Source organism: Vombatus ursinus, unplaced genomic scaffold (assembly GCF_900497805.2).
Source record: "Vombatus ursinus unplaced genomic scaffold, bare-nosed wombat genome assembly UNPS02014813.1, whole genome shotgun sequence".
NCBI classification, from domain to species: Eukaryota; Metazoa; Chordata; class Mammalia; order Diprotodontia; family Vombatidae; genus Vombatus; species Vombatus ursinus.
The window spans coordinates 5,849,297-5,865,936 of record NW_020954591.1 but is presented as its reverse complement, the minus strand read 5'-3'; the positions used below and the strand labels follow the sequence as shown (position 1 = coordinate 5,865,936).

The following is a 16,640-nucleotide window of genomic DNA, read 5'->3' as shown; positions in this document are numbered from 1 at the left end:
ACCTTGATTATTCTCAGTTTTTGACATTTTTGATTTACAGGGTGAAAGTTTGTGGTTATTATGATTTGCATTTCCTTATTATTATTGGTCTGCAACATTCTTTTAATAGCTTTTATTCTTTTATATTTCTGTTAGTTGTTGATATATCTTGGAACCCTTATCAAAGATATTTGATAATAGTTTTTTTCCCAGTCAGCTGCTTCCCAAGAAAGAAACTTTGTCTGTTTCATTATTTCATCACTGAATCTCAGAAATAATTCTTTTAAAATTAATTTTTCCATGTCTTTTATTTTAAACAGGCTGCTTGAAATTCGTGGACGACTTTATGAGCTGTTAACTCATTGTATTCCTCCTGAAATAATAATGAAGGTAATCTGATTTCTTATCTTTTACGCTTAATAGCATAGAAAATTAGAGGTGGGGAAAAAGTTAAGTGCATCTATTTACTTTATTTCCCATCACTCTATTTTCAGTTGTTAATTTTAAACAATTGGATTTTTAATAGATTCATTTTTACCTTACATCAGGGATAAGGGAAATTTTTTCTGTTGAAGTCTGCTGACTGAAAAAATTTTGAGTAACACAGAATAAAATTTTTTGCCCTTTAAGAGAAAGAAGTATAAAATGTTTGATTTACTTGTTTTTAAAATTAAGAACCATACCATAAAATACTTCATTCATTAAATAAAAAGGATCATAAAAATATATTTCAGTTCCACATTATGATTCTTTTTTTTTTTTTTGGCTAGGCAATGGGGTTAAGTGAATTGTCAAGGGTTACACAGCTAGTAAGTGTTATCTTTCTGAGGCCGGATTTGAATTCAGGTCCTCCTGACTCCAGGGCCAGTGCTCTATCCACTGTACCACCTAGCTGCCCTTACACATTATGATCCTTAAAGTAGGAAGAAAATAACAAAAGGAAAGAATCTGAGAGAAAAATAAAATAGGAAGAAAGAGGAGAAAACTAGAGTTGAGGGAGAGAGGGCTGAGGGTTGGGAGATGCCGAGATTTCCTCTTCCCTTAAGCCACTGTTCTTTTCAACCAAACCTACTATGTGTTGCCTATATATAGCTTCTTGGTTCTGTTTTTTACTTATTTAAACTTCATTATACTCTGAAAAATAACAAAATAAGAGAAATCACAAACCTCATTATGAGTCAATATGTTATTTTATAAGTAAAAAATAGCATATTATAGACCCTGCCTCTTTCAGACTTCTTTGGATCTGATAATCTCCATCCCTTTTACAGATTACAATTCATCCAAGCCTTCTCATGTCATATTCCTTTTGTAAATGTGTCCCTATAAATCCTCTATAGGACACCATCCAACTTGCCAAGGACCTTCTGGATCCCATTCCTATTACTTCCAAAACATCATTCCTTGGGCACCACTTCCTTCCCCCATTAGAAAGTAAGATTATTGAGGGCAGGGCCTGTCTTACTTTTTTTTTATTTTGTATGCCCAGTACTTAGCACAGTGCCAGGAGCATAATAAGCACTTACTAATTATTTTTATTCTTAGGTACCATTGGAGCACACATGATGTAAATTGGTTAAGTCTCTGATGATATACTTTATTCTGCTTTCCTTGTACATTTCTTTATCAGTTAACATGTTACAGTCTACTCTCACCCACCAAATGCTGCTTCTTTGCCATTTGGGTAAACCACAACTTCGTTCTTTGGAGACTCCTGTTTCATGACTCAGAGCCACCATGCATCATCATCAGAAAAATATTAATTTTAAAAAGGTGGACCTTTGCTTCCAGGAAAAACTTGGGGTCACCAAAAAGCATGTGCAATCTAGTCTGTTTTCTTCCTCCTATTCAGTTCTAGGGCCAGCTGACTGTGCATATTCAGGATCTATTCAAGATAGATCTTCTAGTGGATAAAGAGCTATGTGATTTCCTGTCCCATTGCATATCATTGTCTGGACCAATAAATATTCTTTATCTCCTTGGTTATTGCTTTGGACATAAGCCAAACTATTTTGAGTAATTGTGAATCTCCTTTAGGAGGCTCCCTAGAATTTTGGGGCTTAATGCAATTGGTAGTTTCATTTGAAAACAGGAACATCTGTAGGATTTTGCCACATATGAGAAGTACTTTCATTTGAACTCTGTATTACAGGACAAATACCTTTGTTTGGCAAACATACATCTTTGTGTTTTGTTGCCTGATAATTGAAGGGTCATCAAACTAAGTTATCTCTGTTACATATTTCAGGAAATCTTGTATGATTTTGTCGTAATTAAATATACCTTGTTGGAGGAGATCCTTTACTATAACAATTTGCTGTACTTAATCCAATACTTTTTTTTTTTTCCACAAAACATACAGGTGGGCTTTCACTTTCCTTACCCTTTTCAGTCAACTATATGACTGTAAAGATGTGGTCTGCTTTAGGGATACTTATATTGACTTGGGAGAAGCCTGCCTTTTCTCTTCTCAAGGATGCCCTTGATGCGTGTGTAGATTGGTTTATAAGAATCTTGTAGAGGTGAGAAAGACATGTAGATTGATAGTTTTTTATATTTTCTTAGTCATTTTGTGGGGTAGTAGTAACATGGCATATGATTTTTTTTCCCCCTTGCAATTGGTATTCTTCCCTATTTTTCTTTACAATGTCTTTAAAAGGTGTGAGAAAATTCCACTTCACAGGACAGATCCAGTTTAAATCCATTGAAAAGAAGAAAAGTTGAATGTATATTGGCTATCCTTCCCCCTAGTAATATACATTATAAGATGCAGAAAAGGACTACAATTTGTTGAATAGAACAAAGTTAATTGGTCAAAATGGTATTGAAACAGCTTCACATAATGCCACATTTCACATAATGCCACTTATAATAGCTAAATAATGGTGCAAGATATTGGAATCCACATGAAGGCTTATGAGGGCAGAATGTAGGGCACTGTCAGCTCTCTATTCCTGGAGGCTGTTTGTCTTAATGTAGCCCAAAATTCCATTAGTTTTTTTTGCCCAACTCTTAACATTTCTGACTATTATTGACCTCCTTCCTACAGGTCTTTCTCAGAATATCTACTTTCTAAGCATATTTTTCTATCTTGTGAAGTTGATTGTATCAAAGTGCTGGACTTTACATTTATTCATATTGAATTTCTCCTTATTAGGAAGCAAGGAAATAAGCATTTATTAAGTACCTACTATGCATCTGGTACTGTGCTAAGTGATTTACAAATACTATGTTTTTTGGTCCTCCCAATAGCCCTGGGAGTTAGGTGCTATTATTATTCCCATTTTTTTAGAAAACTGAGGCAAATAGAGGTTAAATGACTTGTTCAGGCTCACACAGGTAATGTCTGAGGTCAAATTTGAATTCAGGTCTCATTGACTCCAAGCCCAGTACTCTCTGCATTGACCCTTCAGTTATAGCCAACCCAGTGCTCTAGCCTACCATGAGGGAAAACAAAGGCAAAAACAAACCAAACTTTTTTGCCAGTGGGACACCTTTGGCATTGTGATGAAGCCTATGCACCCCTTCTTAGGATAATGTTTGTAAGTATATAAAATGAAATGCATAGGATTTTAAAAGAAATCAATTATATTTAAATACAGTTTAAAATATTAAAAAAAAAAACACAAACAAAACTAATTCCTGAATCCCAGGTTAAGAATTGTCTAGTCTGACAAGATCTTTTGGTCCTGACTGTCGTCCAGTGTGTTAGGCTATTCCTCCCAGCTTTCTGTAACCAGCAAATTTGATGGTTACATTTCTGCCTTAATCCAAGACATTGATAAAAATATTAAATAGCACAAGGCCAAGACTGATCCCTGAGTACTTCATTAGAGACTTCCTAACATGGTGACATTGAGCCATTTTAAAATCTATTTTAATTATATTACTATACAATGTATAGCTCTCCATCTTGTCTGTAAGAAAAATGTGAAATACTGTAACAAAAGCTTTGTTAAATTCTTGGTAAACAATATCCACAGCATTCCCCTTACCTACTAGTTTAGTAATTTGATAAGAAAAGGAAATGAGATTTGTTTAGGATGTTCTTGATAAAGTCATGCTGGCTCTTTATTATCACCATTTCCTTTTCTAGTGGGTCACCACCCTTCTCTTTAATGATCTCTTCCAGAATTTCCTCAGGCCTGGAAGTCAAGGTCATTGGCCTTTAGTTTGGAAATAGTTCTTTTTCCTTTTTCAGAAATCTGCACAACATTTTCTCTTATCCTGTGGTACTCCTTTTGTTTTCTATGATCTTTCAAATAGCAATCACATGGCTCAGCAATTACACGTACCAGTTCTTTCAGAACTTGAGAATGTAGATCATCAGCGCCATGTGACTTAAATTCATCAAGGACAACTAGGTGCTTTCTTATTATCTTCTTACTCATCTTGAGTATCAGTTCTCTCAGTCATTTTTTGTATCATTTCTAGTATAAAGATAATTCTTTTCAGAGGAAACAGAAACAAAATTAGAATTAAGCAAGTTTTCTTTCTTTGTATTGCCAACTCTCATTCCATGTACCATAAGCAAAGGTCCTATTCTTTCTTTGGTCGTTTTCTCTGAATATAACAAGAAACAAGCACGCGCGTACACACACACACACAGACACACACACACACACACACACACACACCCCCAAACATTGTTCTTAATTGTCCTTGTCCATTGCAGCTCATTCTGAACCTTAGTATAACTGATACTGTTCTTACAGAATTATGCCATGTACTTCCATTCATCTTCTGTTACTTAGCTTTCTTTCCATCTTCTACAAATTTCATCTTAAAATCTAAATTGGTTGGTGAGTTCTTTGTGCCTATGATTTAGTCTCTTTAGACAAATCTAATTTTTCCTTTTTAATGGAATTGTTTCCCTTTCTGATTTTAAAATTTCAATCTTGAGCTTCTTATGTCTGTCTTCCATTGAAGCATTTTAATCCATGGACTTCTGCTCAACTTTCCTCTGAACTCTTTGAAATCTATTTTCAAAAATCTAGGGAAGATATTAGATTATGCTCAGATTTCCTGTCCTCTCTCACAGAGTAGTCACTTCTCTTTAAAGTTGCCATCATTTTTATCCTAGCAAGTGGTTTCTTCCTGTTAGTGAGAATCAGAACCAGAATAGAATTTCCCTTCAGTTGTTTCTACTTCTTAAAGGATGAAATTAGCAGTCAGAAGACCTGGATTCAAATCCCAGCTCTGCTACTTACTACTTGTGTGACTTTGTGTCACACTTTATATTTTTCTTCCTCATCTCTAAAATGAGGAGATTGGATGAGATAATCTCAAAAATACCTCCCAGCTCTAAATCCCATAATCCTGTGACTTAGCCTTTCTTTCTGCTAGGCTTGCCTTGGTTAAGTTTTTCTCTTGCTTGGAATGTGTATTACTTAAAATACATTTATTTTTGTGCCTTTTTATTTAGAGCATAATTTGGAATAATGTAAACTTTTTTAAGGTTGTAAACTATAGAAGACTCAGCATGATACACTGGATAGACTTGAAGTCAGGGAGACTTCGTGCAGGTTTTTCCTTTAATAACTAGCTGGGTGACCCTAGGCCTCCCCAGGCCTCAGTTTCTTCATCTATAAGATGAGGGTAATAATAATACTACTACTGTTATGAATATCAGATAAGATAGATGTATAAAATGTTTTGCTAACTTTTACACATAATGTAAATGTTTAGGGGTTTTTGTTTTTAGGACTTTGATACTAAGTCATATATAGATTTCTGTCTACTTCATTTGAGAGTTCCCATGCCAGGAATTCCCTTCACCCCATGGCATTATAGATTTAGAGTCAAAAGAAATCTCAGGAGCCCTCTAGTAAACCTCTCCCTCCCCCCAACCCCTTTATTTTACACATTAGGAACTTGAGACCTTGGAAGGGTAAATGACTTGCCCAAAGTTAGAATCAGAGATGGTATTTGAATCCAGGTCCTCTGATTCCATAGTAATTGTTTCTTTCCATTGGACAAAGATCTTCTGCCTATTTGCATAACTCAGAGAACAGTTCTCTTAGGATATGATGTATTTATAGGCGATTATGTTAATTAACCAAAATTTTTATATATGATATTTGCTAGTTTTCTTTAACTAATCAGCAAGCATTTATTAAGCACTTATTTTGTACCAGGCATTGTGTTAGACTTGAGAGGTATAAAGACAAAAAAAATGAAACTAGCTTTGCTCTTGAGGAACTTATAGTCTATCAGGGGAAGACATGCACATTATATAAGCATACACAGAATAAATACAAGATAGTTGAGGGCTTTAGCAGTTGGGATCAGGAAGAGCTTTGTGTAGAAATTTGCTTAAGTTGTTTCTTGAAGGAAGTATCTGAGATGGCGGCAAGAAGGTGCAGAGTATTCCAAGCTTGGAGGGTAGCCAGTGCAGAGGCTCAAGAGGCAGGAGGTAGAATGCCGTTTGCAAAGGACATAGAGAAGGGCTCTTTAGAGTAGGAATAATGTTATAAGAAGAATGGAAAGATAAGTTTGGGCCAGGTTGTGAAATACTTTATATTTATTCTAAAGGCAGTAGGTGGCCAGTGAAGTTTTATTGAGTAAAGGAGTTACATGGTCACATCTGCATGTAAGAAAAATCAGTATGTCAGCTATGTGGAGGGCTAATTAGAGTGGGAGAGGAAGACCAATTCAGCAATTCCAGCAAATCCAACAGGAGGTGAAGATGGTACTTGTACAATGTATATAGAAACTTTTAAGTTAAATGTATGTTATTTGAAAATTTCAGTGCTACTGAGTTTCTCTCACTTGGACTTGTAATTATGTATCCTAGTTGTGTGTATATTGTATCAGTAAAAGTTATACATGTAAACTGGTTAAAAGGTAGAAATTTATAGACAGTGAAGGGAAATTGGTGTTTTAATTTTACTTCTTAATTACTAATTATTTCTTTTTAGGGCCTTCTCTCAGAACTTTTAAATAATTGTGATGGACAACTGAAAGGTGAGGTTGCACAGATGGCAGCTTACTATGAACATCGTCTTCAACTTGGTAGCAAAGCCATTTACCACCTTGAAGCATTTGTGGCAAAGTTCATGGCTATTTACAAGAAGTTTATGGAAGAAGGATTAGAAGCCATGATGTTCTAAAGTCTTTCAATTAGTAGCCCTTCCCAGCATGTCCTAATATTGATATTTTTCATATACAATTTATGTTGTTAGCACTGTGGGTCAAATAAATTCATATTAATCATCTTGTTTTCAATATTAGTACCTGTTGTTTTCAATATTAGTTTTCAATATTATGTGAAGTATTTGCCGTCTAGTCTAATGGAAGGCTATAACTATGATGTTAAAAAACCAGAATAATGATAATTTCTGCTATTAATAAATTGTTACATGACATTGGGTTTAGATGTGAACTGTTTTGTGTTCCTTGATTTTATTAGCCTACAATTCTTGCAGGAGGATTTAGCCTTGAATCTTGGCTTTGCCATTTGCTATCTGTGGGATGTTGGTCACATCTCTTTGAGCCTCAACTTTCTTATCAATAAAATGATGGTGTTGAACCATCTGACCTTTAAGGTCTTTTACATCTCTGATGCTATACTCCAGCAAGAAATAAACCAAATAGAATCAGCATCCAATCCTCTAATCGTTGTCTGGCATATAATTATTTATCATGGCCGTGTGAGCATTTGCAAGCTAGGACTAGTCACTGAACCAGTATCTTGTATTTTTTCCTTGATGAAGTATTAGAACTCTACAGTAACAAATAAGAATTGATGTTTAAATTCCCTAAAAAAATTTAAGGCATTTATTAGAAGTAGAGTGGATAAGGAAACAAGTGTACCATTGGTAATCTAGACTTTAAAAAAGGAACAGAGATTAAAATAGAGCCTTAAAGATTCAAGTTTGTATTATTTAACTATTTAGTAGTTAATTTGCATTTTAAAAATTGATCAAAATGACATGATACAAATATGAAATATTGAATATAATCTTAATTTTTGTGGTTAAGGATACATTCTAAAAGAGATAAAATTTTAGAAATATTTTTTAAAAGTATTTGCAAGCCTTGCCTTGTACAGACATTTTTCTTAATAATTTAAATGAAATTATAGAAAACATGCTGATTGGTGACAAAAGTGAAGATAGATAAAAGTCCAAAGCAACTTTAGATTGCATTAATACTTTCTACTTGATATCGGTAAAAGTCATACTGTACTTGGTGCTGGTCAGACTACATTAGCAATATTATGTTTAGTACGGGGTGTTATACATACTTTATGGAGATTGGAGGTAATCCAGTATATGAGGCTGCTGGAAACCACTTCTTGAGGAATGTTGGAGAGAACTAGGAATGGTTAGCTTAGAAATACACGAGAAAAGTGGGGAAAGGTGAAATTCAAATATTTTGAGAACTGTCACTTGAAAGTGGGAGTAAACATTTTTATTCAGAGATCAAAACCAGGACCTATTGCAAAGACATTTCCAAGGACATCTCCAGGATGAGTAGGGCTGATGGCTCTTGGGCACTCCTGTAACATCTTCCCTGCTATCCCAACTTCCTTAGTCCCTACACTGCCATGATGTCACCTTATGATACAAGAGGCTGCTTTGGTTTTAGGCACCTGGCTTTCAGAGTTAAACCTTTGGCTGTTTCATGATGATTTAAATTGGGAGTTTCTTTTTGTTTGTGTTCTGCAGATTCTCTTAATATGAACTTTGCCATCTGTTTCCAATGTTACCTGGCAAACTTTGTTTGAATTTTTGTAGTATGCTATTCATATTTTCTTTTTCATTACTTTTCTGGAAGACTTGTAATTCTTACATTATTGCTTCACATTGTATCATCAAGTTAAGTATTCATGTTTTGTAGTGACCTTTAAATTTTGTTTTTAAAATTTTGTCCCATGATTTTATTTTCCTGAGAGACATTGTGGCCTAGGCAATAAGGAACTATTTTAAAATCCAAATCGGGGTTTAGTTCTTGTCTGATATATGCAGACTGTGTAACTCTGGGCAATTCATTTAATCTCTCATTGCTCTAGGCAAAATTCTATGACCCTTAGTTGCAGAGAAGGTGCTAACTTGTACTGGTAGAATTTTTCTCAACTGGGAATCTCCTATACCAGGATATAAAAGATTTTATTCCTATCTCTTCTCTTATTTTTCTTCTGTCCCTGCATTTTTGATTTATAATTCTTTCATTTTCTTTACCATCTAGTAAAGATTATCTAATCTACTGATGTGAAGTGTGGGTCTTCTGTGTTCTATCACTTGAAGGTTAGACTTGTGATTTCTTTCTTAAAAACTTTGATTTCTTTGCAAAATTTCTTTGCAAAAAAAATTCTAATGCAAATTAAAACAACCCTGAGTTGCCACCTCACACCTATCAGATTGGCTAATATAATAGAAAAGGAAAATGACAAATATCAGAGGGAATGTGGAAAAAATTGGGACACTAAAGCACTCTTGATGGAGTTGTGAACTGATCTAACTATTTTAGAAAGCAATTTGGAATGATGCCCAAAGGGCTATCAAACTGTCAAACCCTTTGACCCTAGTAATACCATTAGTAAGTCTGTGTCCCAAAGAGATCAAAGATAAAGGAAAAGGTCCTATATGTACAAAAATATTTATAGCTTCTCTTTTTGTGTTGGCGAAGAGTTGGAAGTTGAAGGGATGCCATCAGTTGGTGAATGGCTGAATAAGTTGTGGCAAATGATTGTGATAGAATACTGTTGTACTATAAGAAATGACAAGCAGGAGCATTTCAGAAAAACCTGGAAAGACGTGTGAACTGAGCAAAGCCAGGAGATCATTGTATGCAGTAACAGCAATATTGTATGATGATCAAATGTGAATGGACTACCTATTCTCACCAATGCAGTGATCCAAGACAGTTCTGAAGGATTTAGGATGAAAAATGCTTTCTACCTCCAGAGAAAGAATTGATAGAGTCTGAATGCAGATGGAAGCATACTTTTTTTTTTAACTTACTTTCTTTTTCTTTTTTTTTCTAGTCTTTGTTCTCTTTTGTAACATGGTTAAATATGGAAATATATTTTGCATGACTGCATATGTTTAATCTATATCAAAGTGCCTTCTCAAAGGGAGGGAATAAAAGGAGAGAGGGAATTTGGAACTTAAAAATTATAAGAAAAATGAATGTTAAAGTTGTTTTTACATGTAATTGAGAAAAAATAAAAACATTCTTTAAAAAAAAAAAAACCTAATTTCTTTGAACAAGGTTTTTCACATACCAAATTAATGCATTTAGATAATGGAAGCAGCTGACTGGCAAAAACAAACAACAACAAAAACAACCCAAAACTCCCCCCCATCCCTAATTTTGTATTAGATATCTCTGAGAAGGTATCTTGATAGCAAAGACATATAGAGAACTAATAAATATAAAAGACCAAAAGCCAGTGGTCCTCAAGATATGAACAAACAATTCTCGAAAGAATTGCAAAATTGAGAAACATGAAAAAAAAAGTGCTCCAAAACTAAAAATAAATGAAAATCAAAATAACCTTGAAATTCCTCCTCACGCCCAGCAAATTGACAAAGGTGACAGAAGATGGAAATGGCCTGTGTTGGAAGTTCTCTGGAATGACAGGCACAATAATGCCAATTTGTAAGACTGTTACAATAACTAGCTGGTTTAAGCTTAAGGACTAATATAATGGTCCCTCTGGACCTCTTTCTCCTCTAGCCTTTGGAAGTTTACGTTAGACAGAAAGTTAAGATTTCAGTTACAGTTCCCTTGAGTACCCAGTTAGGAAAATGCCTAATATTTAGGCAGAGTTTGGGCTTTCTGCCTAATTTTACATTTATATTTATCTCTAGTTAAATTTGAGCTGTTTTGTGTTTGATGCAAATTCTGTTTATTGGAAACATTGGGGTGATGGCAGCAGATTATATTATTATGGCTCTAGATAGACACCAGGAGGGAAACTGAGGAAAGAGCTGATCTTTTCTTGGGATTCTCCTCACATGGAACTTTTGCTTCAGGATGCCTATAGAGCCAATGAGACTCTTCTGTATTTTGGAAAGCAACTTGGAATGATACAAATAAAGTGACTAAAATACCCATAACTTTTGACCCTGTAGATTCTACTAGTAGGCATATACCACAAGGAGTCATTGACAAAAAGTAAGGTTCGGTGTACACCAAGAAATATATAGCAGCGCTTATTTTTTGTGAAAATAAAGGATTAAAAACAAAGTGAATGTCCATTAATTGGGGAAAAGCTCAAGAAATTGTGGTACATGAATGTAATGAATATAACTATGATTTAAAGGGGGAAATGAGGATTATGAATACAGAGAAGCATGAAAAAGATCCACTTGAACTGATTCAAAATGAATAAGCAGAGCTAGGAACACAGTATACACAATGCCTATACAACAATTCAGATGGAAAGAACAACCATCACAAAATAATTGAAATGATAACTGGGAGGGCAAAAGAGAGAGGGGTGGGAATCTGCAATGCAAAAATGATACGTTCAGTATTGCTAAAACCATTTTTTTCATTTTTCTTTGGTATTTTCACTTAATCATTTCATTAATTATCTGAATTAATGTGGAGTTTATTGTATTTTCAGGGACTCTTACAGAATTTATTGTGGTATCTTCATCTTCCTTTGTTTTTTTTATTGCAATGTTTGTGGCCTCCAGCTTTTTCTGTCATAATTACTGCCAATTTTTCAATGGTATCCTTGCTGAAAATGTATGTACCATCAATCCTTTTGTGTCAGCCTCTTCTTGAAGGTCCCTGATGGGTATTCTCTCTCCTGTTAGATCATGAGGGTTTGGAGGAGTTCTATTTCTTGTGGAGGGCAGTGGTGAAGAGTTGCAGCACTGCTCTGGGGATAGTCCAATGGAGCATGATAGGAGGACCTATTTGATAACTAGTCCAGTGTTTGATAAACCCCAAAACAAATTACCGTGGGGAAGGACCCCCTTTAAGTTTGGCAGAATTAGGCTTAGAAATCTTAGCTCCACAACTTCTACTATTTACAACAATAAGTTCAAATTGGATACATGATCTGAATATTACACCACAACTATAGAAGAAATTTTTGTTTTAATTCTGGACTTAAATACCCAAAAGAAGGCATTTGAATATACACAGCAAAGCAAAAAGAATTGAGTATTGAAAGCAAATCTCCATTTCATACTGCTTACTTTTAATTATGCTTGTGTGTGTGTGTATATGTATATATATACACACATGTATATATATGCACATATCTACATATATGTCCATATATATGTGCATGTGCATATGTATAACAAATTCCACATGCTATTTTCAAAACCATTGTACTTGTCTGTGCTTTCTTCTAAACTTATTTCTGTACATTAAAAAAAAATTCCAATGCCCTCCCTCCCTTTTCTGGGTAGCACTGTTATTGTTACCTCCACTCCCATCCAGCCTATCCATCCCCTGAAATTAAAAACAAGAAAAAGAAACAGAACAATAACTTTGTGACACATAAACATAGTCAAGCAAAATGAATCCACATGTCACCATGTCCAAAAATTATGTCTTCCCCTTTCTTCCCCTTGAATCTATGAAGTGGGTAACATGCATCATCATAGGTCTTCTGGAGACATGGTTGATAATTGAATTGATCAGAGGTCTTTTTTTTTTTTTTTGTCTTTCAAAGAAGTCTTTCTTTCCAATTTGGTTCTGCTTACTTCACTTTGCATCCGTTCATGATACTCAGGATTCTCCAAAACCATCTTTTGTCATTTTTCTAATGGTGCAATGATATTTCATTACATTCATATAGCACATTTTATTTAGTCAGTCCCCAGCTGATGGGCATTCCCTTTAGATTCTAGTTCTTTTCTTTTTCTATATTTTCCTCCTCTTTTAATGCCCTTTCAGTTTTTGGGGTTTTTTTTCTGCTTTTCACTATTTTCTCTTATGGAAGGAAACTCCTTAACGCAACAAGAGATAGAAGACATCACAAAGAATTTTTAAAAAATTTATATACATAACATTAAAAGGATTTTGTGTTTAATGAAAACAGCTGGAAGAGAAACAGTGGAAAAATATTTGCATCAAATATCACAGATTTCCAGTATCAATGTCCATTCCCCAAATTGATGGACAGCAAAATAAGCAGAGCCAAGAGAACAATATACACAATAGCTACAGCAGTGAAAATTAATAGACCACCAAAAGGATGCTGAACTTCTAGTAACTGACAAGGCCATGAAGTTTCCAAGGAAGAGATAATGAAATATATATAATATACTGTATATATTGTCAGGCTCTCTCTGTTGGAGTTTTAATTCTTTTTTATTGTAAGGAAGGGTTCAATTTTTCTTAGGTGGGGTAGGAACTGATATGAAGACAAAAGAAGGAAAATAAAGTTACATGATAACTATTATATATTTAAAAGGAATAGCAAGTTGTACCTAATAGACTTGCAGTTTCATGTCCAATTATCTTTTCTGTTATGGAAATGCTTGTTTTATTTCTTAAGTTCAGAATAAAATAAATAATTTTTTATAAAAGATCTCAATAAGACTTTAATTATTCTGTGTTCTCAAGCAGTGATTACCCATTAACTAGAAGTATTCTATTAAAGACTATCACAAATATAGAAGGGTGAGAGACTAGATGACCTAAGCGTCTTTTTTAATTCAATCATTTTGTGAGGCAGTAGACAAAACTGGGCTTAGAGTAAGAAGACCTTGGTTAGAGTCTCAGTGTTGCCATTTATTATCTATATTCTTGAGCAAGCCCTTTAACCAGCGATATACTGGCAAATGTTTAACAACTGTTTCTGCCCCCCCCCCAAATGTATGCCCAAGATACTTTTAGTTTAATCTGCATTGTTAATATTTCATCCATTTCTTAAGTCTAGACAATCAACCAAACAATAAATCAAGCCCTGATTTGTAGTGTTTACCAATTTCTGGGGCATAAATACTGAAAATTTAACCATCAGCTCTTTTGAGTTAGTAGGAACCAAGTCCAGCACACCCTTGCCTTCAACCTCTCTGATCCTTAGTCATCTATAGTGGAAAAAAAAATGGAGACAATTCCTCCCAAGCCCACTTCATAGTCCTTCCCAGTCTGGCTCTCACCTCCCTCATATCTTAGTCCTCTTCATGCACTCTCAGTTGTCAAATTGCATTGCCAGTTATTACTTGTATACAACATTCCATGTCTGTCTCCATGCTTGTCCCTCAAGCCTGGAATACACTCCCTTCTAAGCTCTACTTTAGAGATTCTCTTCTCAAGTGCAGCCTTCTAGAGATAGATCAGTTTTACCTGACCTCCCAGGGGTTAGTTGTGCCCTCTCCATTCTCCACTCCCAGCAACATTACTTCGTATATGTCTTGTATTGATTTGTTGTTCCCATCTCTACCCCTAAAACAGAAGTAAGCTCCTTGATGGCAAGGCTTATTTTAGTTTTTTCTTTCTATCCCCAGCAGTGTCTGAATGAATCAAGTGAGATTATGTATATGAAAACATTGTAAACTGTAGAGTGCTATCCAAATGTATGGTGTTATGAAGACATTATGTAATTGTGTAGCATTAAATTAAATTCCCAGAATTTTTTATTATGCAAAGAACTTCACAATAAAAACTCTTGTCAACTTTGTATTTAGGTCTGTCTTTTGCCTCTTTTTGTATCCCTAGCATTTAGCACAGTGTCTGGCATATAGTAGGTACCTAATAGATGTTTATTGATTGACTGGTTTATTGACTGGTGGTAGTGGTGGTGGTAGGAGGATGTGAGAAATGAGAGATTCTCTTTCCTGCGAAATTGATGTGCTCTGTGAGATGCTGGCCAAACCGTTAAAGGAACTGAGAGTATATCAGCAAAAGGTAGAATTGTCCAAACAAATTCTCTTGATAGAAAACATTTTATTCAGTTATGAAGAACAAGAAAGACCTGAAAGAAGGGATATGAGAAGAAACTGTTATCCTCCTTTGCAGAAGTGGGATTTCCATGAGTGTCACTTCATAAATTTTCAATTGTTTCCAATGTATTAAGTTTTGCTGATTTTTAATCGTTTTTTTTTCTTTTAAAGCAGTTTGTTATTTGGATGACTCTATGAGAGAAAAGAGGAGAAGAATATTAGGGGAAATGTCAGTAATATAGAACCAAAAGATGCAAATACAATTTACTTTAAAAAACGTTCTGCTATATAGGATGGTAAGACTCATTTTCCTGAGTTCAAAATTGGCCTCAGATTCTTACTAGTTGTATGACCCTGGGCAAATCACTTAACCCTGTTTGCCTCAGTTTCCTCAACTATAAAATGAGCTGGAGAAGAAAATGGCAAACCACTCCAGTATCTCTGTCAAGAAAACCCTAAATGAGGTCATGAAGAGTTGGACAGACTGAAAACAACTGAACAACAACAGCATATAAGATAGCTCTCTGGAAGGAGGGAGAGTCATACATGGAAAATTTGTGACATAAAAACAAAAGAAATTAAAAAAATAAAAAAAAACTTTATGTGCTTTATTATATCCTATGGAACAATTTCTAAATGTATTTTCCTTTGTAAATAAATTCCTTTCATTTGCAAAAGCAGGGAGATGATGAGGGCAGGAGAAGTGGGGGGGTGGCAAGGAGAAGAAAGGTAGAAGTTTACTTACTACTTTGAACATCCATCAATTGCAGTGAGATTTAGGGACAAAGATTGTTTTGCTTCAGCCTGCTCAGGGTTTAAAGAGTTTACTGAGGGCATTGATCCATCAATGAGGTGCTATTGTTCTGGGATAGATTTTCCCCAATAGGACAAGCTTAATAGTGCTTCATAAAAGGTTTAGGAAATTAACATTTGCTGCAAGGTCTCAGCCTGTTTTTCTCATAGCCAGAGCTGAGCACAATGGGTATAAATTATAGGATGATAGCATGGCATAGCAGATAAAGAGCAGACCTCAAAACCAGAAAGGCCTGGGTTAAAGTCTCAGACCTAACACAGACTGATTGTATAATTGTGTCTATCTATTGTGTCATCTACCTTCCCCTTACTATGGATTCATGGTCCCCATTTGTATTTAAACCTGACACCACTGCTCTACTCTAGGTAAGTCTGTAAGACTGTAAGTTACAGAGAATGTATCAACCTACATTAGTAGAGGAAGTTTTCTCACCTGGGAGTTGCTGTGATTTCATTGAAATCACAAGTACAGTCCCAAACCCTCATCCTGTGAAAAAGAATTTCCTGGCACTTAAAGCAATCTAAAAATAGATTGAGGTGCTTTTCAAAGTAATAGTTTCCCCATCAGTGTAGTGTTCAAGCAAAGGATATGTAATCACCTGCCTCATACTGTAGAAGGAATATGTATTGGGTGACAGACTGAATTAGATGATGTCGGTGATGGCCCAGTGTTTAGTGTAGTGCCTGTCGCATAGTAGGTGCTTAATGAATGTTTATTGATTGACTGATATCACTGAGATTTTAATTGATGAGAGTGATGACTTACAATATGATTTTGAAAGGTTGTAAGTTTCCAGAATCATAAATTGAGAGTTGGAAGAATCCTCAGAAGTCATTTAGCCTAACTTCCTCATTTTCCTTGAACCCAGAGGGGTTAAATGATTTGTCCAAATTAACACAAATACTATGCATCAGATTCTGGATTGGAATCCAATACACTGAACTTGGGAAGAAGTATGGTGTAGTGTACAGAGTCAGGAG

The 16,640-nt window shown here is 35.0% G+C and overlaps 1 protein-coding gene across 1 annotated transcript in view; it reads left to right on the top strand.

Annotated features, from left to right (window-relative positions):
* The window catches only part of RFC3 (replication factor C subunit 3), a 34,420-nt gene extending 27,214 nt beyond the window's left edge, over positions 1-7,206 (top strand). The window contains exons 8-9 of the mRNA XM_027877564.1: positions 300-369; positions 6,900-7,206. Of these exons, the coding sequence (XP_027733365.1) occupies positions 300-369; positions 6,900-7,091 (262 nt within the window). The 3' untranslated portion in view covers positions 7,092-7,206. The remainder of the gene's footprint in view (positions 1-299; positions 370-6,899) is intronic.
* The last annotated feature ends 9,434 nt before the right edge of the window (positions 7,207-16,640 follow it).